General features: G+C 33.9%; 1 protein-coding gene across 6 annotated transcripts in view; it reads right to left on the bottom strand.

The window, feature by feature from the left end:
• The window catches only part of TLL1 (tolloid like 1), a 210,712-nt gene that overhangs the window by 115,186 nt on the left and 71,280 nt on the right, over positions 1–24,246 (bottom strand). For 3 of the 6 annotated variants that reach the window (XM_064585242.1, XM_064585244.1, XM_064585243.1), the window contains 5 exons: positions 10,322–10,381; positions 8,986–9,093; positions 6,769–6,849; positions 4,886–5,038; positions 4,244–4,361 (listed from right to left, as the gene is read on the bottom strand). In XM_064585242.1, coding sequence (XP_064441312.1) covers positions 4,244–4,361; positions 4,886–5,038; positions 6,769–6,849; positions 8,986–9,093; positions 10,322–10,381 — 520 coding nt within the window. The remainder of the gene's footprint in view (positions 1–4,243; positions 4,362–4,885; positions 5,039–6,768; positions 6,850–8,985; positions 9,094–10,321; positions 10,382–24,246) is intronic. The other 3 variants (XM_045880178.3, XM_054508695.2, XM_064585245.1) reach the window with 1 other exon arrangement.

The following is a 24,246-nucleotide window of genomic DNA, read 5'->3' as shown; positions in this document are numbered from 1 at the left end:
ACATTCATATAGCCAACAGACACATGAAAAGATTTCATCATCACTCACCATCAGAAAAATGCAAATCAAAACGACAATGAGATATCACCTCACACCCATCAGAATGGCTAAAATCAACAACACAAGAAACAAGAAGTGTTGGAGAGGATGTGGAGAAAAAGTAATCCTCATGCACTCTTGGTGGGAATGCAAACCGGTGCAGCCACTCTGGAAAACAGTATGGAGGTTCCTCAAGAAGTTAAAAATAGAACTACCCTCCAATGTAGCAATTGTACTACTTATTTACCCAAAGAATACAATATCACTAAATCAAAGGGATACACGCACCTCTGTGTTTACAAAAGCATTATTTACAATACAATAGCCAAGATATGGAAGCAGCCAAGTGTCCATCGACCGATGAATGGATAAACAAGAGGTGGTATATATACACAATGGAATACTATTCAGCTATAAAAAAGAATGAAATCTTGTTATTTGCAATGACATGGATGGAGCTAGCGAGTATCATGCTAAGTGAAGTAAGTCAATCAGAGAAAGACAAATACTATATGATTTCACTCACATGTGGAATTTAAGTAAAATAAATGAGCAAAGGGATAAAGAGAAAGAGAGAGATAAACCAAGCAACAGACTCTTAACTATAGTAAACACACTGATGGTTACCAGAGGGAAAGAGGGTAAGGATTGGGCTAAGCAGGTGATGGGGATTAAGGAGGCCACTGGTCATGATGAGCACCAGGTGATGTATAGAATTGTTTAATCACTATAATTGTACACCTGAAACTAATGTAACAGTGTAAAAAAAATAAAGTTACACTTTAAAAAAGAGAATATTCAGCAATATAAAGTTGCATAGTAGACAAAGGTAATAAATTCAGCTATATAAATTTCTGACTTACAAAGAAATAAATGAAACAAGTTTTTATAAAGTGATCTTACATTTTGCTGATAATAATCATCTTGTGAAATAAATGTCACTGATGACAATAAATATTCGTTGAAAAAATATTTATAGTTAAGTTCAAACTTTTTGCCAACAGAGGGAAAGGACACAATACCAAAATCCAATAGGAGTGTTATGCATTTAACTTGAGATAGATCTCACTGCAGTAGCCCTCAGTGTTTTGTGTAACACCAGATGCCAAACTTTTTAATAATTTTGATTAATTTTTATGAGATACAAATGCAGTATTATCAAAGAAAAAAATCACCATAATGATAAAATAACTGTTTCATGAAATTATGGCCAATAATGGTAATTCCAAATGAAATTTAGAAGTCACAAAATGGTTAGAACGATTAGCAAGCCAATGACCAATTCCTATAAAATGTATCATCCTTCCTATCATTGAAAATACAGTATAAGGAAACTGAATACAAAACAAATCACCAAATGCAACACTACTACTATAACAGTCACAATTACATGTATATATAAATACCCAAAAGTTTGATTTCAGGAGTGCAACTACAGATTTAAGGATTTGAGGGCAAGTCACAACTTCAGTTTCCATTTCTCTAAAATCATTAAAGTCGTCGTTACATACATGCTCTTCAATACCTCTAAATTCTTCCATTCTTTCCTTCTAGAATTATATACGATGTGCTTTAGCTGATGTGTAAATTGTCAATATTTTCTTGATCACCTATCTATAAAGCAGCGCGCTGGGTGCCCCGAGGAATGAAGAGATAAGCAACCTGTCATCCCAGATGAAGGCAGACACGTGCACCAATGGTGGCAATGTAACTAGTACAGCTGAAGGTGGAGCAAAGTCGCACTGAGGGCAGCTCAGAAATGGGCGAGGAAGAAATATGTGAACGATTTCCACTGATGAAAATGGAAGCAAAGGCACTTCAAGGAAGCAGAAAAACACAAGCAAACACACGAAGAAAGAATAGAGAAGGGGGAAAAATAGTTTAGCAGGATAAAACAAGTAAAATGAAAAACTTTGAAAAAAGCCAAATTAATGAAAGAAAATGAGTATAAATACGAGTTTGCTACAAACAGAAATTTATTGATAAGATAATGAATGCCAGTGTTTTGTTTGTATTTGCTTCAGAAAATTGAAGGGTGGTAAAGATAAAGGAAAGATATATTGATCTGAATACATTATGTGTTTAGAAATATGTAAGCTGACCTATATCCATTCCTATTAGATAGCCAGAAGGAAGGAAGAGTTGGACCTTTTAAATATTAAATAGATATTAAGAACTAGGAGGCATTTCAAATGTAACCAAAACTTGTGAAGATAAAATTTAGTAATTTGGAAGAAAACATTACTTGAATAAGTCAAAACTAAAAAATTATGGCATTATCCAAAACTATATAGAAAGGTAATAATGTAGGGGCGCCTGGGTGGCTCAGTCGTTAAGCATCTGCCTTCAGCTCAGGTCATGATCCCAGGGTCCTGGGATCGAGCCCCGCATCAGGCTCCCTGCTTGGCGGGAAGCCTGCTTCTCCCTCTCCCACTCCCCCTGCTTGTGTTCCCTCTCTCGCTGTCTCTCTCTCCATCAAATAAATAAATAAAATCTTTAAAAAAAAAAGAAAGGTAATAATGTATACTTTTTCTTAATGTCACTCAGATAGGGTCAAAAGTAAAATCCATTACTTTTTAAGTGAGGTTAAATCTTCTAGGAATATGTGATAGAACAAAGCCAGATGACACAATCCTCCCCCAATACCCGGTGACATATATATTTTCTCCCCCAAAAATATATGTGATGGGGCAAGAACTCTTTCCTCCAAATGAATGAAGCATTTATTTTTACTTCCCTATATAAACTATACTAGAGGGTATTCAAATAGTTTGAGCTGATTAGAGAAAATTCCTCTTTGTAGAGGAGTCCAGCTAATAAATGTAGAAGGACTAAAAGGAAAGAACAACATTAGCAAATCACTATTTTGCAATGATGGGAACTTTTACAATGGAGGGACTGGGCCGTCACCCCTGGAATCCACTGATCAACAGCAGCATCGCTGAAGTGCTAGGTCCCAGCACATGTGCCTCCTGAGGGGATGCGATGTCAAGGAGACAGCAAACCCTACCGAGTATTCTTCCCGAGCAAGCAAAGTTCTATCTGAGTTTAATCAAATATTTAAATGTAATTTCCAACTAACTAGAGATAGAGGAGAGAGAAGTTTGAGACCTTTCACAGTAAAAAGGCTTTAACTATACAGTGTTGCTTGGAGAACTGCTATTACTGTAACTTGGCTAGATTATGGGATGTGGTGGCAGAAGAGGCTGCACATGGAAGTTGTGGTAAGTTCATGGCATTCTTTAAATGTTATAACAAGGAATTTGGACTTTATTCTCAGGCTAACATTTCCCAAAATGTGTTCCGGGATACTGATGTATGTTCTTCACTCTTAAAAGAGTGACATGGATGTTCCGTTTTTTAAGTAAGTTTAAAAAACACTGTATTCTACATTCTCTTTGATGGGTTGAATATTCATAATGTTCATTAGCACATTGCTGCAGAAATATCTACTGAAATTTAACACAGCATTTCACAACTTACGGAACAGTTGTTTTTTTTGTTGTTGTTGTTGTTTGTTACATTTTTTTATTACTGTGTTATGTTAATCACCATGCAATTACATCATTAGTTTCTGATGTAGTGTTCCATGATTCATTGTTTGCATATAACACCCAGTGCTCCAGAACAGTTGTTTTGGAGAATATTTGTTATCATCCCGTAAGAAGCCAATCTAGAAAGCAGCACTCTACGAGGAAGCACTGAAGAATCAACAAAAAGGGGTGGTGTCTTGCTCTGACTGGTATTCTTTAAAGATAATTCTAGTGGTAGTAAATTGATGAGGGAAGACAGTCAAGCATTTGGAATAGGTCAGGTGTGACATGACAAAGACATGAATGGATTGAGGCAATGACATGGGATGGAGGTAGAAATCAAAAGATACAGTGAATATCAATGGAATCTTACTGCATAGATTTTAGAGGGAGCTCAAGAGAATCACCAGACGATATTATTGACGGTGGCGATACCATTATTATAGTTGCAACATGAGGAGAAGTAGTTGACGTGGTGGCGAAATACACTTGAGGTAGATGTACAAAGGTCTATGATCAAAGACTATATTTATTCAAAATATATTTTCTTATGTAAAATTCACACTTTCTCATGGGCAAAATGCTAAGCAAATATTAAGAAATGAATCCTACCTCTGGATTTTCTTTTTCCTCTTCTACACTTACTTAAGTCATTCCCTGGTTCTACTTACCCACAAGGTCTATACGTGAATACAATGTAACTCTCTTCATCACTTCTTTCAATAAAAGTCACACATGTGTGCTTTTCCCAGTGCCTCATGGCCTGCTTGAACATGGCTCGCTGACTGCCTAGAAAAATGGCAGGATGTTAATAAAACCAAGTGTCTGCCTTAGGGAGCAGTGCTACATGCTGGCTCCTCCATCCTGAGTCTGACTAGGCAGTTCGGATGACATCACTCTCGTCAGCCAACAAATACTAGCCTAGAGCACCACAAGTGATCACTCTTAAGAATGGTCACTCACCTTATAATCAGAAGGTTCAAGTTCACTATCTCTACAAATATGTGTGTGTGTACAAGGCTCTATCAACGGGACATATGTTCTTCCTGTCAGTTGAAGAGAAATCAGCTTCCTGGATTGATGGGCACATTTGAAACTCAGTTTAAAAACCAGAACAGTACTTTAGTCTCTTAGAGCTCAAGACTAAAGATATTTTTCAATTTCAAAGACATTCTAAACCAACAACCAAGGTAAGTGAAGTATTTCTCATGTTTGATTTAATACTATATTCTATATATTAATACCCTGGAAAAATACACACTTAATCTATATAATATTTCTTTATAAAAATAAACACTCTGGGAATATCTTACCAGTGAAGTTGCCTCCTATAACATAAGGAATAACACCTCCAGGCCATATTCTTTCGGTTCTTGATGTAGCAGCTCTGGGAACTCGATTTTTCTCATTTTGCCCTGAGAATTTTAGAGGTACTTTTCCTTTAACTGTGCTGTTTTGCTCCAGGCCTGCAGTGACATTTAAAATACTCTGTGAAACAGAAGTCCTTGGTCAGGGAATCATTTCCTCTTAAAAGACTCAAGTTAAAATGTCTTATTTACATATTTGTGTAAATATGCCTGAAGTCAAAATGCATTAAAGAAAAATGTCATTTATATTACATACCTGAAAAAGTATTAAAATATTTAAGTACTTGATGTCAAAATACCATTTCTTAATGAGCAAATTTTAATGAATTCCCATACAGCCTACAGTGGATAGACGTCAGACAGTCTGGCAGGCCACAAAAAAATTGTTTTATGTGTTTTAATTTACTAGATCTCTGCCAATTCACCAGCAGATGATAAATAGACATTGTTTAAAAAGTCACAAGATATTCAAAACTCTTCTTAACTCTTGCTAAATCCTTCATTCTTTTAAAGCAAGATATTCCATAGTACATCCTAAAATTATGAAAATTACAGAGAGGATAAATGAAATAATGTTAAGGCAGATATGGTCTCAGCCTCCTGGGATGCTGGTATATCTCCATTCACATTTCCTCTGGATTCATATCCAGGTGATTTAGCATGATTTAGAGATCAATACATAACGTGAACAGGCCAACATAAAATGCAGCCTATTCCTAGAGCAGCTTTCATGTCTGTAGTCATTAATTTTCTTGGTGGCCTTTCAAAATATTTTTATTACTGTTTTTTGTTTTTCCTAAATTTGCATTATTGTTCATTCTTTTTTTTTTATTTTATTATGTTATGTTAATCACCATACATTACATCATTAGTTTTTGATGTAGTGTTCCATGATTCATTGTTTGCATATAACACCCGGGGCTCCATTCAATACATGCCCTCTCTAATACCCATCACCAGACTAACCCATCCCCCCAGCCCCCTCCCCTCTAGAACTCTCAGTTTGTTTCTCAGAGTCCATAGTCTCTCATGTTTTATTATTCATTTTTATTCATCTATAACTGTTGATCCAAATATCCCACTCCTGGAATATACTTCAGAAACAACAAACATTGAATGCATGCCCCCATTCCCATGTCCCTAACAGGTTTATCTTTTAATACCCTGAGGCAAGGCATCTTTGCTTGGGAAAATTATTCCTTGAAAGTGAGTACTGTCAATTATTTAATTAATAATTCATCAATTTAAAAAATGTTAGGACACACTTTGAACAGAAAACTTTTTTAAAAACTCCATAATCTATAAATAGTGTTTAACAAATTCAATACTATAAGTATTAACTAATTATGAAACCAGAAAGCTGTTTTTCTATGTATATTTCTGGAAGGGTCAAAACATTTTCAATTAATTTTTTAATCTAACAAATCAGTTTGTCAATTTACTTTAAGTGGGTTTTATTTCAAAACAGTCATGACATTTTTTGATTTGATTAAAACTGATGTAGTTCCATGCTTGATAAAAACACCTTAGTGTGATACACACTGTACCAGAAATAAGTATCAACAATAATGCATTTTATACTAATGCATTTTATACTTAATGCATTTTATACTAAGGAGAAGCTGAAAATAAGTTAAAGAAACATTTCAATTGTCCCAAAATAAGTTCTAAAAAACTGACATTGAACATCAGCTAACAAAAATGAATAAAGGACTTTCTCAGCATATACCCTTTACATACTTCACATATTAATGGCAAACTGAACTGCTATTAGTATAATATTTACTGTACATTAAGTCAAGTGTCTGCAACTTTAAACATTGATATACCAGAGCCAATTCTTCTTATCCTGTCTATAAGCTGGTAGAGGGCCCCTCGTTTCTTTGACATACCATGGTCTCCAAATCCACCTTAAGAATAAAAGAAAATAGTTAAGCTAAACTCATTGCATTTTAAAGTTCTTCTAAATAAACCATACCAACAGGCTACATTGATTTCTCTTTGGACATCTTTTTTTTTATGTGGTCTAAGAACGTTAGAGTCATGAATATCCATAAATCTTAGAAAAGTGTAAACATTCTACAAACACAATTTTGGTAACTAAAAACAAGTGGGTGGGGTGATCCACAGAGCAATCTAAGTGACTTTATTTGGACATCATGGCAACTGAGTCATCTATCGATAATTTGGAACATTTTTCTTCACTGTGACTTTGACATCACATCGTGTTATATAGGATGACAGCAAGTTGTTCTGCCGTGTTGATTGCATTCCAGCTATTTCTCCAATGTAAACAGAATATTTTCAGAAGCCAAATCAGCAAAAGGAAATAAAAACATCAGAAGAGCAAATATATAGTACAAGTCTTGCTCCAAAGCTGTGATCAATTTTGAAATATTTTTAAAAGCATATCATATTTTAGAATATATTCAAATATAATTTGAAAATGAGTTTTAATAATTTATAAAAACCAGTAACACATAATTACAAAAACGTCACAACAATCCAAAAGGATGTTCAGCAGCAAAATACATTCTGTTATGCTATGTAATTGGCAAAATTTATAAAAATAGATGTAAAGAATTTTAGAGCTCAAAAGGTAGAAAAGGAGGTCAGGATGAGGAAATATATCCTTTTGCAGTTTTACCAACTGGAAAAAAAAAGAAAAGGCAGATTTCCTCTCATAAGTCAGAAACCAGAGCATCTGAGGAAAAACCAAGTCTGTGATTCTCATTCCAGGCCTTGAATAGAATGCTCTCCCAATTTTATCTCCTATTTTCCCTTCTTTTTGAATTTTCAATAGACAAATAACAAGAAGGCATCACTGAGCAAACAACCAATATAACTACTAATGATATCTGAACAAGTACAGATACATTCACACCATGAGAGTATGATTCATGAGTCTCTTTGGGCGAAGACAATGAAAGGGCTAGAAATCCATAAAGACAACAAACTGTGCTTGCACCTTGATCTATTTCTTTCCAATATCTTTTTTCCCCTTTGAAATTAATACCAAAACTTATCTACCTAGAGTAAAGCTAATAAAACCCCAAAACAATCACAAAAACCATTACCATATAAGCCTTCTAGAGCAAAAGATCAATTAAGTCCTTATAAGGCAAGTAAGTTAGAGTGCTTGTTCACTGACTAATAACGTGCCTGATTGTTTTCATTACATGGTCACATTTTTGCTGTGCTACTTGAGAAAAATTTTTGAAATTTTTTCATTGAACATTTTAGAAAGATGAGGTAATATTTAAGTGTATTCATTCCTAAGTAGCTATAAGAAAGAATGGCATTTATATGTTTGAAATCACAATTATGTAACAATTATACTTTATATTAGATAGGCCTGAAGCACATATAAATAGATTTAGAAGGTGAATTATGAGAAAAAAGAAATGTCTTAGTTAATATTAAGGTAATTATAAGGATAAGAGTAATTATAGAATTTTCAAAAAACAATGTTTCAAGACCACTAAAGGCAATAATACCTTTGAAAATTTAGCAATTTTTAAAAATTTGTATAGAAATTGAAATTACAAAAAATTCTGTGTAGGTAGTTCATTAACATAGAAAAAAGGAAATTGATAAAATAAGTGGTTATTTCACACATATTCTAAAAACAAACTGAAAATATACAAACTAAGTAAATACTTATGGGAAAGACTACACAGTTTGAAATAAGAAAACAAGAAATACAATTAATTTGATCTCCTCACTTGTAAGTCATATTAGTAGCTACTCCGCATGGGATTATTATGCACATTCAAAGAGTTACTATCTGCAAAACACTTAAACCAGGCTTGGTACCTGGTTTAAGTACTTGGTACCTTGGTACCAAACAAAATGTTTGTCAAACAAATTAATTAATAGAATTAAAAACTATGAACAAAATCTAAATTTCCAAATAGGCTCATTAATGTTTAGGCAATTAAAGTTGATCAGCAGGACATTAAAAGTGACCTAAAGAATACTTAGAGCATTTCAAGAGTATCTTTTCTCCAAAATGAACACAAATTCAATCAAATAATCAACCATACCTGTGGTATGTCCAAGTCCAAAGGGGTTCTGTGTAAGGTCAATTGTCCTATCAATTTGAAAGATACTTAAGTCTTCATCATCTAAGGCAATATCACCCCAAAACACAGCTAAAAAAGAAAAGTTCAATTAAAATGTAAAATATTAAAGAGCAAAGTCAATGCAAACAAAGCTAATTAGAAAAATATTGCTAAAAATATGGAAATGCAGTCCATATAGACAGATATTACAGAAAGTAATTATAACTGAATATAATATTGGACCTCTTATACTATAATATGAACCACTTGTAAAAGGGTATGACCTACATTTTCTTACTTTGATGTTTGACGGGAGGGGGTAAGTCATTTCTTTGAATGAAATGGTCACTGATTTATGGGGGGAATCTAGAGAAAGTGAATTTAGCAATCATGGCTATTTTGCAAATAAATGAAAATCTGCTAAGTGTGCTTGAATTTACAGTGGATGCCTGTGACCAGCAGCAGGTCTTCACTGCCAGGTAGAAGGAGACATAGTAGCAGCTAAATATTGTACTGTTCTAGCAACTTACTCATCACATTTTGATACACTTTCTCTAAAGATGGCATTGCCTCTGAGTTTCTGTAAAATGTATAAATAAATACCAAAAATAATATTTAAGTCAACATTTATTTAGTCAATGACCAGGTGCTACACCTTTGATCTTTAATGATAAATAAAACACTGTCCATATTTTCAGGAGCTTCAAAATCATTGCCCCAAATCCTCAAAACCCTCTGACTCTTTTACATCCAATCTTTTATGCTACCTAATAAAACAAAGCTCTATAAACCATTGTGGAAAGAAATGAGATAATTTCTTTAAAACCAGTATGTGAATTTTCTTTTAACATCAGAAATATATACTAACATAACAAAAAAATTTCCTTCCTTTTTATTTGAGTCCAAAACTAGACTAATCAATCTCTTAGTGCTGCCAAATATCAAAATACAGTAACTTTAGGAAACACAGCAAATTTAAGAGAGAGAATAAATTAATCATGAGATGGTAAAACACTGACAAATGCTTTGGGGATTCTGGTATAGCTGTTTCATGATACAGGTTTACAAATTTTCTTTTTCAAATTTTTCTTCAAATTTTTCTTTTGCAAAACCAAGAGAAGAGGAAAATACATTGAAATTTTAGGAAATGATGAAATCCATGCTTTTCAAATCACTGTCTTTTAGTAGATTTAAACCTTAATATTTAGGAATTTTAGCTTAAAAGTAGTTAATAAAATTAATTTATGAAATTTAGATTTCAATCCTGAAAGCTATACTTTAGGTTTTGGTCAAAAGTTTATTATGTAAAATTATTTACCCTGTTTAGTTCCCTCATACAAAATGACATGAGATAAGAAGGTTATATTTATGTGTAAATCTAGAAAGGAAAGAGATAGAAATTAGTTCAAGGTAGGTTATCAGTTCACCATACGGAAAAATATTCATTAAAATTAGAATTCTCTCATCAACTCCTCTCTTCCGCCCTACTGTCAATGGAATGGCAGTCTGTAGAACCAGAGAGATGCTTACTATTTTTTACTGTCCTAGAGACAAAGTAATGAAAGGTCTGTAGAACAGTTTACAGCACTGGGTAAGAGGCTGGTCTTGATGCCTGAAATTGAAGCCAGATTCTAATCAGCTTCATACACCTCTAGCAGACACCGCTGATGCTCCACTACCCCTAAAGACAGACATCTCAAGAAATAGATGGCCTGCCTTAGTAAAAAAAATTTGCACTTTATATAAAAGGCTTGTTGGTTTTCATAAAAATACATTTTGCACTTCTTTTCCCCAAGATTTTACACTTTAAGGTAAATTCAAGTTTGTGAGTTATTTAAATCTTCCATCGTGTGTTTACTATGCAAACAGTTGAGGGCATTGACTGGCAGTGACTCTGAGGCTGGCTCTTCCTTTCTTAGTGCTGGGGGCAACTAGAGACAGGAAAACAGTGTTACTCCAACATGAACTCGAATAGGGATCACAGCGGATCAGGTTAAAATGCAGGCTCTGATATAGTCGGTCTGGAGAGAGGCCTCACATTCCACATTTTTAACAAACTGCCATTACTGCAAATAATTGACATTGCAATCATCTTTATTAGCATTATTTTTTTGCAAGAATAAATTTTTGCCCCTCTCTGAACCAGCTGGTTAACTTGAAAGCTGAGGCACTCAACCAAACAAAATGCAGTTTGTCCATACTCCATTTATATAATAAAAGTAGTATGAGTAAAATAAAACCCAAATGTGTTTTAGATTTTTATTTTCTCGTAACGACTTTTCACATGCAATAAGATTCATGTTTTGATGGATGGATTATATCAAAAACAGAACAGCAGTCCAAGGATATAACACTTCACAGGAGCAAAAATATTACTTATGGGGAGAAGAAAAGGCACAAGGCCAGATGATTCTTAAAAGGAGACAAACTGTTCTGAAATACACACACCCATTTTTCTTATTATTTACTGTTATCTTTTCTGAACTAAAAGCTTCAGAATAGTTGTGTCAGTTCTCAACACACCATGAACTGCTTCAGGAGAAAACTAAATATTTCTTTGAGAACAAGCCATAATGAATGACAAAGTCAATTCATTTGTGTGCAGACTTGATATACTGCAGGTCATGTATATCTTTAAATTTTTATGCTATCAACAGAAAAAAAAAGAAAAAATAGCCATCTTAAAATTACAACTTATCAGACAGTTTAAAATGCACAATTTCTTTCTTCATATTGCACACATTTGAGGGTTTCCTTCATTCATCTTTCACTTCACTATAAGTGTCCTATTTCTGCAAGCTGAAATACTTTACTTATGCATTGGTATAGCAAGCTGGACCACAACACTCTATATTACATGGATTTAGAATTGGCATTATAATCCAACACATATTTATTATTTAGGATCCAAGATATTTGTAATTCTCAAATCCACTTTGGAGTTTTTTTTTTTTCTTTATGGTATTTTCTATCTGTTTTGCATCCCCAAAAAAACACAAAAATTAGAAATAGTTTTAAAAAGTATGAATTATTACTCATTAGCCCCATTTAATGCAGTGATTTGAGGTTGGGGATATCAGAACTGAAAGCAATACAGGAAAGTGGTTATAGATGATAATATTAAGGAAATGCTCAAGTGCAATTAGAATATCTACTATCTGTTTGGAATTCTGCTTGGATTCCTATGGTCAAAAATGGGGTTGGAGCTAACCAACAGGCCAAAATAAAATGTCAAGAAGAACAATTTTTAAACTACATGGAAAACCACAGGTATTGTTTTTCTTCTGAAGGCTATTTGCATTCATTGTACTACAATTTTTTTTTTTAATCGAAGACCAAGAAAGACAAATAGCTTTTATTGTAGTAGGTAAACACATTTTACAGAAGAATGTATGGCAAGAATGAATAAGCCCAAATCGTGATTCCCTACACTATAACTTTAAATGATATTTCTTCCACCCTTTCAAGATTCCCCAATGATCTTTAGCTTTTCCGTTTTGGAGCTGGGATCCAGCGACCAGCTTTAAGGAGGCTTCAAGTTTGTGATTTCCTAAAAGCTACATGCAAAAAATACATATGAGTTTATACACCAGTCACAATATGTTTTGCAGGGAAGAGGTCCACCACAGGCTGTCAGAAACGATCACACAAAGAGCCACTGTTTTCGCCAAATGCAAAGCCTTTCAGTCCACTCAGGAGAAAATGCTTGCAAACTAAATACCCTCACAAAAAGGAATACATTTACATGAATTAATGCTAACGTATCTGATAGCTGGCTACTACTTGATGGTGTACTTTAATAAACAAGTTGATAGAGCCTCCTCACGCATTACCTATAGAAAGCCCTTCCAGAAACCCCCTCTTCCCAACTAATCTGGTGTCACATCTGCTTCCCGTCCTGCCTGTGCTTCTGTCAGTAATAGACTAGCACACAAGATTTCACACCATGTTTTCAACAGTCTGATTGCTCAATCTAATTTTGAAAATACTGATCACAGGAAGCATGTGTTGCTCATCTTTAAACTCTCGCTGTCAGAGTGCCTGACAGAAAGTAGGTCCTCAATATATGTTTTGAGACACATAAAAAATGTGAATGAGAAAACACCCTGACTCAGGGTATAAATTGTGTATGATCAAAATAAGGCCAGCCATGCTACATACTTCACAGATTTGCCTTAAGACCCAAAATACTAGATATTCACCATTCTAAGGAATGTTTCAAATCATTTCAATCTAGAGTGGATTATTGTTAGACAATCAACAAAAATTTTTAAAAGGGGCAACTGCCGTTCTTCTTTATTTCAGTAGTGTATATAATTAAGTGTAGTTACGGGAAATATGTCCACTTTTCTCTAAACATCACACTGATATGCTCAGGAAATACAGACTGAACTAACAGATCAGATATCTTGAGATTTATGAGATTTGAAGAGATAACGCAAAGATTCAACAACAGCCAAGAGCACTAGCTTCTTACATTGTTTCCATATACAGTTTAAACTTTCTGCTTTTATTGATATTGGATTTAGGGAGGAAGAATGATGTCATGTGAAGGCCTGACAAGGCTGCTTTGGCCGCTCTACCCTACAATAAAGGCTTAGTAAAAATTTCCTCACAAGGACAACAATGAAGGCTCAAAAGTCAACTATTTTTACTTGATTGACAACCACTAAGCAAATTCCCAAGGAAAAGTAAGATTTGGCAAAAGTTCTAATTATACATTTTGTATACTAATGTACATAAATATACATACTTAAAAGGGAAAACAATTTTCTAGTGGCATTTCATATGCACTGAATAAATTTTTGCCCCAAAATGACACACATGAAAGTTAATTTAAGTCCCAAGTTTGGGAAACAATTATCTTTGAAGTCTTGATACAACATAAAAATGAGTAAACGTATATTTTTATATAGACTCTCAGAATTACTCTTCAAAAAAATTAGGATGAGAATTTTTTATGTAGCACATTTCCTTCTAGAATTTCTAATAATAAAAAAGTATTTGTAGTCCAATTATTGTAGTGAATGTAAGAAAATAGCCCACGCAATGTTTTATTTAAAATAATTTATAGGGTTTTTTTTTCCAAGATCTGCATTTTCACTTCTACTATATACTATCATATAAACTGAACAAAGTCTTCTAATTTGCAATTAAAAAGTGTTTATGCGGTGAAATACAAATGATGAGTTAAATAAAATGGTTAACTTATTCTTGCCTCATAAACTAGATGGAAAAGTGTCTGGATAACATGACTCTTATCTGACCATTTTCAAACAAGATGTCTTTTTGAAGGGAGGAGGTGTGGTGAGGTATAAAAAGCTAGATACCGTTTGGATTATTGTTTATAAAAAAGAAAACTGCCCAAACATCCTCCGAATTGAAAGTTCCCTTCAAAGAACACAGAACTGCTGCTAGAGTGACAAACAATCTTCTTCAGTTACTTCCTAAATCAAGAAATAAAATATCATCACAATACGAAATCAACTGTTCGATCTGAAATGCAAAACAAACATATACACATACATGCACATACACACATACATATATACCATATGCTAGAGCAAGGAATATTTCTCCAGAAAATGGTGACATTTGATAATAAAGTCATTTTCCATGGTATTCATGAATTTCAAGATGAATCTAGATTAATCAATAGATTACGAACACAGAATACAAGGAACAAGTTGTCATTTTTAAATCTTTTTTTCTGTTTTAATGCAATTGGACATTACAGATATTATTAAATGCTAAACTTTCAAATAAGCATCTTTCTTTTTAAGTCAGAAAACAAAATTTTTCTCATAACAATAGATCCATTGAAATACCATATCAATCTGCATTTATAGCCCACAATGCCCATGGATAGGATTTCTCAGAACATTTTTAAAATATCACCCATACCACAAATATTCATTCTGAATTCTTTGTCTCAAAAGAGAAAACATTGACAGAAAAGTACTTTGTAATCAAACAATGTAAAAATCAATATTGAAACTTTTTTTGCTTATGGCCTAATAATTTGTTACAGGCTTTAAGAAAACAAATTACTATAGTTTCTATTTTTAAAAAACTGCCATTCTTATACTGCTCAAATAAGGAATATATAATCAGCTGCTACCAAGATTTGGTTTATTTATGTTTCCCACATCATACATCTTGTAACGAGAGAGTAAACACTTGTTTTTTCTTCCCTCAGGCTTGTAATTGTTTACACTTGTGGCCACTTGTGTAGGAGTCAACCCTGATACTTCTTTCTTAATTAAGTTTGTTTATTTTCTAAATATTGACACTAGCTCTTGGAGTAAATCTTGATGTTTTCCTGGAAGTAAGACTTCACGCAAATTTGCTGTTTTCTATATTGTAGCTATGTTTTACCCACTGGCTGGTCATCCCTTCACACAAACAGAATCTTTTTTCCCACTTTTTTTTCCCATTTTTATTTAGTCTACTGTTAGGAAAGTTTGAGAGAAAATGTTGCATTCCAACCTTTCTGGTTCTTTGTAAAAGATTTCCTCTTGAGCACAAGTCCAAGGCTGGGTTTTCTCTTTGGTTAATATCCCCTACTGCAAACCCATAAAACAACATGTGCTCAGTGAAATAAACTTTACAAAATCTCAAAGCTCATGGACATCCTGAAAACTTGACTCACATACTGAATTATATTTCTTTCTTTGATAGTCCCAGCAATTTTAAATAATTGGGAGGATAAGTCAAGGGAACTTTATTCACACCTAAACAAGCAAAAACTGAAAGAACAATGAAATATCCTGTCAATATTCAACATTTTAAATTTTTACTTGAAAAGATCTATAAAGTGTCAGTAACTTATACTAATATTAAATGTGTAGTGCTTAGTATCAATAAAGTACCTTCATCTACACTTTATTCCATTCAAGGCTTAGAAAACCCTAGGATATTGATTCATATTACTAAACCTGCTGATAGATTTTACTATTTTAAAAACTTACCATTCCCTATTGCCCATCATATAATATCTGCCTTTTACTTTAAGTAACAGTGTATTAGCACTGACATTAGGTTATTTGTTAGAGTTACAAGATTCTGAGTCAGAAGCAGCACCCGTCTAAAAATTTCAGTTGCGGGTCATGCTGGTGACCCATCTTAACCACGTGAAGGTCTCACATGCTGAATGAAGAAATAAATCATTCCTTTTCAGATTTGCAGAAACATGAATGTTACCTGCACTGGCATATGGAGATAATATACTTTATTGAAAAATGGAAGTGCTCTACAAAGGAAGTGTTTATTAAGTGAAATGGAGTCAATCATGACCTGCATATGAGAAAGGATAAACCCACCTTAGATTCTGCTTACCTAGCTGAAATATTAATGTTACTGAGTAATCTGCCTGTAATGTTTCAAGCCTTGTTTGAGATAATAAAGTAAAAGAAAATGGATGTTGAAATACAAACAGAAATCCATGCACATCAGGTAAATAAAATCTTTATAAAAGCCAGGAAACCATTTCCTTAATTATATAATTTTTTAAATTTAAATATTTAAAACTAGCATAAATTTTGGCTAGTAGATATAATTAGAAATTGGCCATTAAATCTGCAATCTCTCTGTTGTATTACTGATAGATAATTTTTTTTAAAAAGAATAAATTACAAGCTTTTTAAAAAAAACTGCCAAATGCTTATCATGAACAAAAAATATATATTCAATATTGAGCAAAATAATCCAGTGGTATAAAAAAAAAGCCTATATATTAATTCACTTTAAAAGTTGTTGGAAGCTTATAAAACAAACCAATCTCTAAAAAATAAAAACGAAATTTTAAAAAGGTCTTAAAGAAGCCCTCCGAAAGGATTAATATGTTTAAAAACCAATGCTTAAAATCCATTTTTTTCTTGAATTTCATTAGTGGCCTCTTATGAAGTAGCAAATGAATGACTATTAGAGCCACGGTCTGGGAGAAAAAAGTAAAAGTAATTTAAGTATGCAGTCAATTGTTAATGATGGACTGTCATTCAGAGATACTCAGCGTAGTTAAAGCTAAAGGTACAGAACTGGAAAAACTGATACTGTGAGCAGTTGCTAGGGTAATGTGACTAAATCTGGCAGTTTTATCTATTTTTAATATTCCTTGCAATGATGCAAAGTGACCCTCAGGTACTAAGCCTACTCATTTTTTGAATGGTAAAATGGAAAAAATGGAAGGCTAACTAGTCAATTTAAAGTTGTCTTTAAATGGTTGTTAAAAGAACCTACCTGATATACTAAATTATTTTTCCAGCTTCATTGAATTATCATTGACATATAACATTGTATAGTTTAAGGTGTACAGTGTAGTTATTTTATAAATGTTAACACATGCATCATCTCATATTAGTTAGGAAATGAATAAGATGATCCTGGAACATACTATAAACCAGAAAGCAATGAAGCTACCAAAGATAAAAGTGTTATGATAAAGGATTCAGGAACAATTGAACAAGCTTCCACTGGCCAAAACTGGGACAATTTGAACATCGATAAGGATAATCAACGATCATATTGAACATTAAGTCCATTAGTTCATAGTACTAAAAAAATAATCAATCACCTTTGAAGGACACTAGGAAATCAGCTCATTTTTTTTTTTGCAAATGTATGTATAAAGAGAAATAAATTTTTAAAAACACATTGCCTGCTCACTAGTGTGGCTAAGTATTGGTATACACAATTTTGAAAGGCTTTCTCTTTTGAGAATGGGCTGTTCCTACTCTTTGTGATGGTTTCCCTTTGGAAGGTTTGTCCTATGCTTATTGATTGTGAGTTCTTTTTATGTACCCTCGATACCAATTTTCTCTCATTACAATAGTTCCTGGTTTAAAGTGGATGCTGATTATAGTTTATTCAATGTACTCAATTCAAATAATTGCATTTAATTTTAACACAATAAATTTTATAACCTGTTTCCTTTATATTTTGTGCTTTCGAATCTTATTTAAGCAGCACATCTTTTTCTGAGGTCATAAAAATAATTTCTTTAAAATTCTAAAATCTCTTCACATGTATGTCTTTAGTCTGCATTGAACTATTTTTTCTTTTGTGATAGATAAAAATTAAATTTCTCTTATTCTATATGTATAACAAATTTTCCCAGCCTCATTTAAAGGATGCCCATCCTTTCTCCAAATACCTACAATGCCACCTCTGTCATAAATATATCATATATCTAGGCCCTCTATTCTGTTTCACTAGTATATCAGTCTTTAATACCATACTGTATTGATAACAATCTCCTTATGATTGTCTTTATATCTAATAGGACTACTCCCCTACCTAAGTTTTCAATATGATTGAAATATTGATTCAATATGATTCAAATAAGACGTGGGATCTGGGCATCCCATCAAAGCATCCACTAAAAAACATTATAGAAAAGACTCTAGTAGTGGTATTCCTCTCCATATGTATAGGGGCAGTGCAGACAGGAAACATCTAGGTTACAGTACATAAAAAAAAAACTACCCTTAAATATATACCATGCCCAGACATATATACAAATAATTTATGCCAGGGGCGCCTGGGTAGCTCAGCTGGTTAAGTGTCTGCCTTTGGCTCAGGTTATGATCCCAGGATCCTGGGGTCGGGTCCCGCATTGGATCCCTGCTCAGTGGGGGATTAGCAATATGATTTTCCATATGAATTCCAAAAAGCATAGTCAAGCTACAAGAAAAATCCTGTTGAAGTATTGATAAGAATTTCATTGATTCTATAAATTAATATAGAAGAAGTTTTCATTTTAAAGATATTTAATTTTCACACTCATAATCATATTTCAACTTATTTTTGGTTTTATGTACACCTTCCCATAAAGGTATAACTTTTTCACCATAAAGTTGTTATACATGCCTCGTTGAAATTATTTCTAGGTAAACTTCCATATTTTGTTGCTATAATAAATACTAACATCTTAAATTATATTTTCTAGGTGTTCTTTGTATATAAGAAAATAATTTTTATATTTTTATCTCCTATTCATCAGATATGTTGGATATTTCCATTGGCTCCAATAGATCTCCTGCATTGCTTATGAAGACAATTCTATCATCTGAAAGTAATAACTTGTGTTCATTCTTTACAATTCTAATGTTTGCATGTGTGTAAACTTTGTTTGTTTTACACAATTCTTAAAACCTTAATATTGAAAATAAGCAGTTATAGCAGGAACACCTGTCTTACAACTTACAAATACAAGCCTTCTAATATTTTACAACTGACCGTGCTTTTAGGTTTTGGCAGATACTTTGTCAGGTTAGAGAAGACTCTTATGTTCCTATTTTGGATTTTAGCATTTTGATTTATAAAAGAAATTAGCCCATAATATTTTTACCCTTATTTGTATTGTCTAGCTTTAGAATCAAAGTTATACCAACCTTATAAATGAGCTGGCAGACATTATTTCTTTCCTAGTCACTCACACAATTTGTGTAAGAATGGGATCATTTGTTCCTTAAATTGGCAGAAGTTATTTTTTAAGATTTTATTTATTTATTTGAGGGAGAGGAGCATAAGCAGAAGGGAGGGGCAGAGGGAAAAGCAGACTCCCCACTGAGCAGGGATCCAATGCGGGACCCGACCCCAGGATCCTGGGATCATAACCTGAGCCAAAGGCAGACACTTAACCAGCTGAGCTACCCAGGCGCCCCTGGCATAAATTATTTGTATATATGTCTGGGCATGGTATATATTTAAGGGTAGTTTTTTTTTTTTATGTACTGTAACCTAGATGTTTCCTGTCTGCACTGCCCCTATACATATGGAGAGGAATACCACTACTAGAGTCTTTTCTATAGTGTTTTTTAGTGGATGCTTTGATGGGATGCCCAGATCCCACGTCTTATTTGAATAATTGATTTCCAGATGCTGGAAATGTTTTGACTGAAAGACTTCAGCTATTAGCCCTCTTGGCTGAAAACGCTGCAAAATCCATAGCCAAACCCACTTCATATAAGTAGCCAGCATCCAATGACTGGCAGAGGACTATGCTTTAAGGGTATAGTCACCTCAACCTAACTTAGGACTCTGATGGATCATCATAGCATCAGTTCTCATCCTCTACAGCCAGATAGCAGAGAAAATTAAAAATAAAGTCCAAAGCCAAGTCCTAAGAGTTATAGAACTTTAAAGGGCTATCCTCCCAATCTCAGCAGGTCAGCTATACCAAAGTTAGGTTCTACTTAAGAAATAATGGTACCAATACATGGGATGAAGAATATGAGTTGATGCCCCTGAAAATCATGAACCTCGAGATTTATCTGAAACTTTTAAGTCTGAAGAAGTGGCTTACTCCATCTTATTAAGGACTAGTATTCCTCCTTTATTTAAAGATGATGCAGTGGCCCTACCCTGAAAGACAACATGCACTACTCAAGATCTGCCTTCACCTCCTTTTCTGGCTGCTAAACCAGTAAGTAGGGTTAAATCACAATATAACCTGACTAGGATGAGCTGGACCCAAAACAAGCAAGGACTGTATCCAAAGGAACTTACAGAACCTTGCCAACTTGTACTTGGAGGAGTCCAGAGATTACTCAAGGACTCAGTCTAAGGGATGGACATAAAATTATATAAGAGAAAGTTTATTCATTTGGAAGCACCATCCTGTGATATAGGTTTTAATATCATTGAAAGGACACCAAAGATAATGCAAACATGCTATTAGGATAAAGCACTGAACTACCTTAAGTAAGAGAGAAATGCCAGAATGGTCATGTTAGAGAGATTAAAAGGCTCAAAGAAGTAAATACGCTTGAATGGATATACAATACTCAGATAGAAAACCCACCAGATGACTATACTATATAGAAGGGCCCTGAAGATTCACCATTTACCAAGGCTAATAAGGAACACACCGATGGGAAAAAAAAAAAAAAAAAAACAGCATCACCAAGAAGTGATAATCCTCTAAAGCCAAGACTGATGGCAGAAAATGGTGTTACAGAACTGGTTCACTGACAACAGGTAGGACAGAATCTCAAAAAACAAAAACAAAAACAAAAAAACCCAGAGATCATAGGACAATGCTCCATTACCATAAGCCAAGTAGAGGCAATTCTCATAATGCATGGCAAGGTTGTAGTCTCATGCAGGAACCCTGACCCTGAAAGAGAGTTAGTAGACATGGCATCCAAGGGGCAAAACAGATGGACCACCAACAAAGGATATTATTCAATCAAAAACATGGAAGCTGGATGATCAGAAGATTAAGACTGGTTACCTCCCACCTCCCCAAAAATACCTTGAGCTTCAGGATGTAAGCCAGTTTACATCTTGGAATCCATATACTGAACAAGGAATCACGGTTCCAAGAGAAATAACACTTTAATGCATAAAAAATATGATTATGATTCTCTAGTCCTTTCACAGAGGACTACGGCAATTTCATTAAATAACCATACACAGACATTGTGAGGACTGTTAGAAACAGAGCATGAATGGAAGATACAGATCTTAAAATTGAATAATAAGAAAACATGTAAAATTAACAAATTCTTAACAGCTGAGTGTGGGCCAGCATCACACAGACACACAGACACACACACACACACACACACACACACAAAGCCTATTACATAAACAGAAATGGCCCTATTACCATCACTCTCAGTTGTCCACATCCCTACAGCTCAGGACTCTGAGCATTTACTTATCCTGGTTCACATAAATGAAGCTTTTCTACCAAATGACAAAACAACCGAACTTTAAACTATGACTACTTCTTGAGTACTTTCAGTTTTTTGTGCCAAGGGACCAGCAGGTAAAGTAAAGTGTCACCATCCTTATAGGGCAACTGATCTTGATCATCAGGAACTGGGGTTTCTGCTGCACACCTGGGATTGGAGGAATATGTTTGACAGAAAGTAATCCTCTTGGGCACCTCATAACACTTTCTTGACCAATTTTGATTGTAAGTGCAGCAGTCATGGCCTGAGAAGATATGGGAAGCAGTGGCTTAGCACCCTTAGCAATGTGGGTATGGGTCACAGCACTAGATAATCCACCTACACTAGCCAAGGACAATCTAACATTGACAACCCATAGGGTGAGACCTTGGATAGGAAAAAAAGAACTCACAAATCCCAATTTCTGTTGTGTATGATAGTTATTGGATCACCAGTGAATCCATTCAATTTTTTATATACTGTATTCTTCAAAACAGGGTAATTATAGTCATTTAAATAATGTATTAATTGCATTTCCAAGAAGCATACTCCAGAATAGTACATTTGAATTAGTTTAAAAAAAAATCAAAGGTAAGGGGTGCCTGGGTGGCTCAGTTGGTTAAGCATCTGCCTTTGGCTCAGGTCATGATCCCAGGGTCCTGGGATCCAGCCCCACATTGGGCTCCTTGCTCAGTGGGAACCTGCTTCTCTCTCTCCCTCTGCACTTCCCCCTGCTTGTACTCTCTCTCTCTCTCAAATAAATAAATAAAATCTTTTTTTAAAAAAAAGCAAAGGTAAATATTCTTAGTTTCCACTCATACATGGTCAAAAGAATAATGTCTATTTTATATGATGGTGTCTTTGTGCCTCCTATGAAGAAGAAAAGGTTTAAATCAAATCTCCTCCTACAGCTTTCACTTGCCAGCAGGAAATAAAGATTGAGCATGAAAAGTAATATTCTCTAATATATTTTAAATGTCTCAAAGAAGTCACCTGCTTAAGAATACTATATGTAGTCTTATTTCTGTTACTGTAGAATCCACAGTAGTGGGTTCCCACTGGATCATTTCCAAAACCATCATGAATGTATATGTTTTTGTCCCTTCATTTGTACATTTAGAAATCACAGAAAGGACAGTTCCTTAAAGAAGCAGCAATATTTACAGTATTTTTAGAATATTTCACTTCTAGTATAGAGCATCTCTAAGCACAAAAGTAGTGAATAAACATAAAAGTTATCTGATCAATTATAAACATTAATGGGCAAAAGTAGGGACTAAAATTTTTTTATTTTATTTTTTATTCAAAAAAGTGGTCTTCTCTGGCCTTAGAACACTCATTAAAACTTCAATGTTTACATCTTATGAAGTAATGAGACATTCAGAATCTTTCCTAGCTTGTGTATTTAAGTTAATGAATTCCCTTGGAGTTACACAGGATGAAAATCTGTGTGGGAACTGTAGATTCCTGTGAAATTATACATACAACATTACACAGAGTAAAACTCTAGCTAGGAATAACAACTTCTCATAAACTTTATATGATAAGAATGTGCCCTAATGATAATAAAATATACAAAACAAGATTCTTCAAAGGATCGGTTAATGTTTTCAATATTTTAATATGAAAAAGTTCTCCTAAATATGGTGATTAATAATTCTGAACTTGCACTCTCTATTTTATTTTCATGACATCAAGAATACCACACATCCATGAAAGGAAGAGAAAAGCAGACACTGGGTAATTTCTGTTAGGTCATCTGTAAAATAATAACAAAACAAATTTTATGACACTCTCTGCTATCATAACTTATATCCATTTGAGGATATTTTCCATATATTTTTCTCAAAACTTGGCTTCAGGCTAGAATTGTTGAATTTGGAGGCTCTCTGAATATATGCAACATATACGCAGCATTTTTTAAATGTGTGTATATATAAATACTTACAATGTTATGCATGCCAACTCTACCAAATAAAAGTTATAGACAGTCTTGATACTTAATGGGTTAGGGTCCTGAACTCTTTCTAAATGAATCTCCACTGAAACACAATAACAAAGGTAAAACGACATGTGTAATGACAAGATAAACTAGTTAAGCTTTTCCATGTAATTAAACACAAACATACTAGGAATGACTGAAGATATTTGGCCAACCATCAAGGCACAAAGTAAATTTTTAAACCACACTCAAGCTTTCTGGACTAGAATACAATTTAATATTGGCAAGGCAGTATTTCCAGGTTCAAAGAAGAAGGTCCCATGGTTATCAAAAATCTCTCATAAAATACTGGAAATGAATCAGAAATTAACATATTGTTTAAAATACCCAGAGGTATAAACTCAGGGGAGACAGCAATCTTCCAAATATGTTTTGAGTTTTGCTAAACAAAACATCTCAATGTGAAACTTAATTTTGCCAAGCTCAAAACACTTCCGGGTTCTCCACGGCTTAACACATACACATTTATATCCTTTCTTTTCACCACCCAGGCAGCAATGAAAGTAGCTTTCCAAAACCACAATCAATATGTCTTTGACCTAAGTTCCCTGTGTAGCTCAT

Source organism: Mirounga angustirostris, unplaced genomic scaffold (assembly GCF_029215605.1).
Source record: "Mirounga angustirostris isolate CCGP_5_RB_7025 unplaced genomic scaffold, mMirAng1.0.hap1 SCAF_2, whole genome shotgun sequence".
NCBI lineage: Eukaryota > Metazoa > Chordata > Mammalia > Carnivora > Phocidae > Mirounga > Mirounga angustirostris.
Note: the sequence above shows the minus strand (reverse complement) of the source record. Positions and strands in the feature narration are given on the sequence as shown.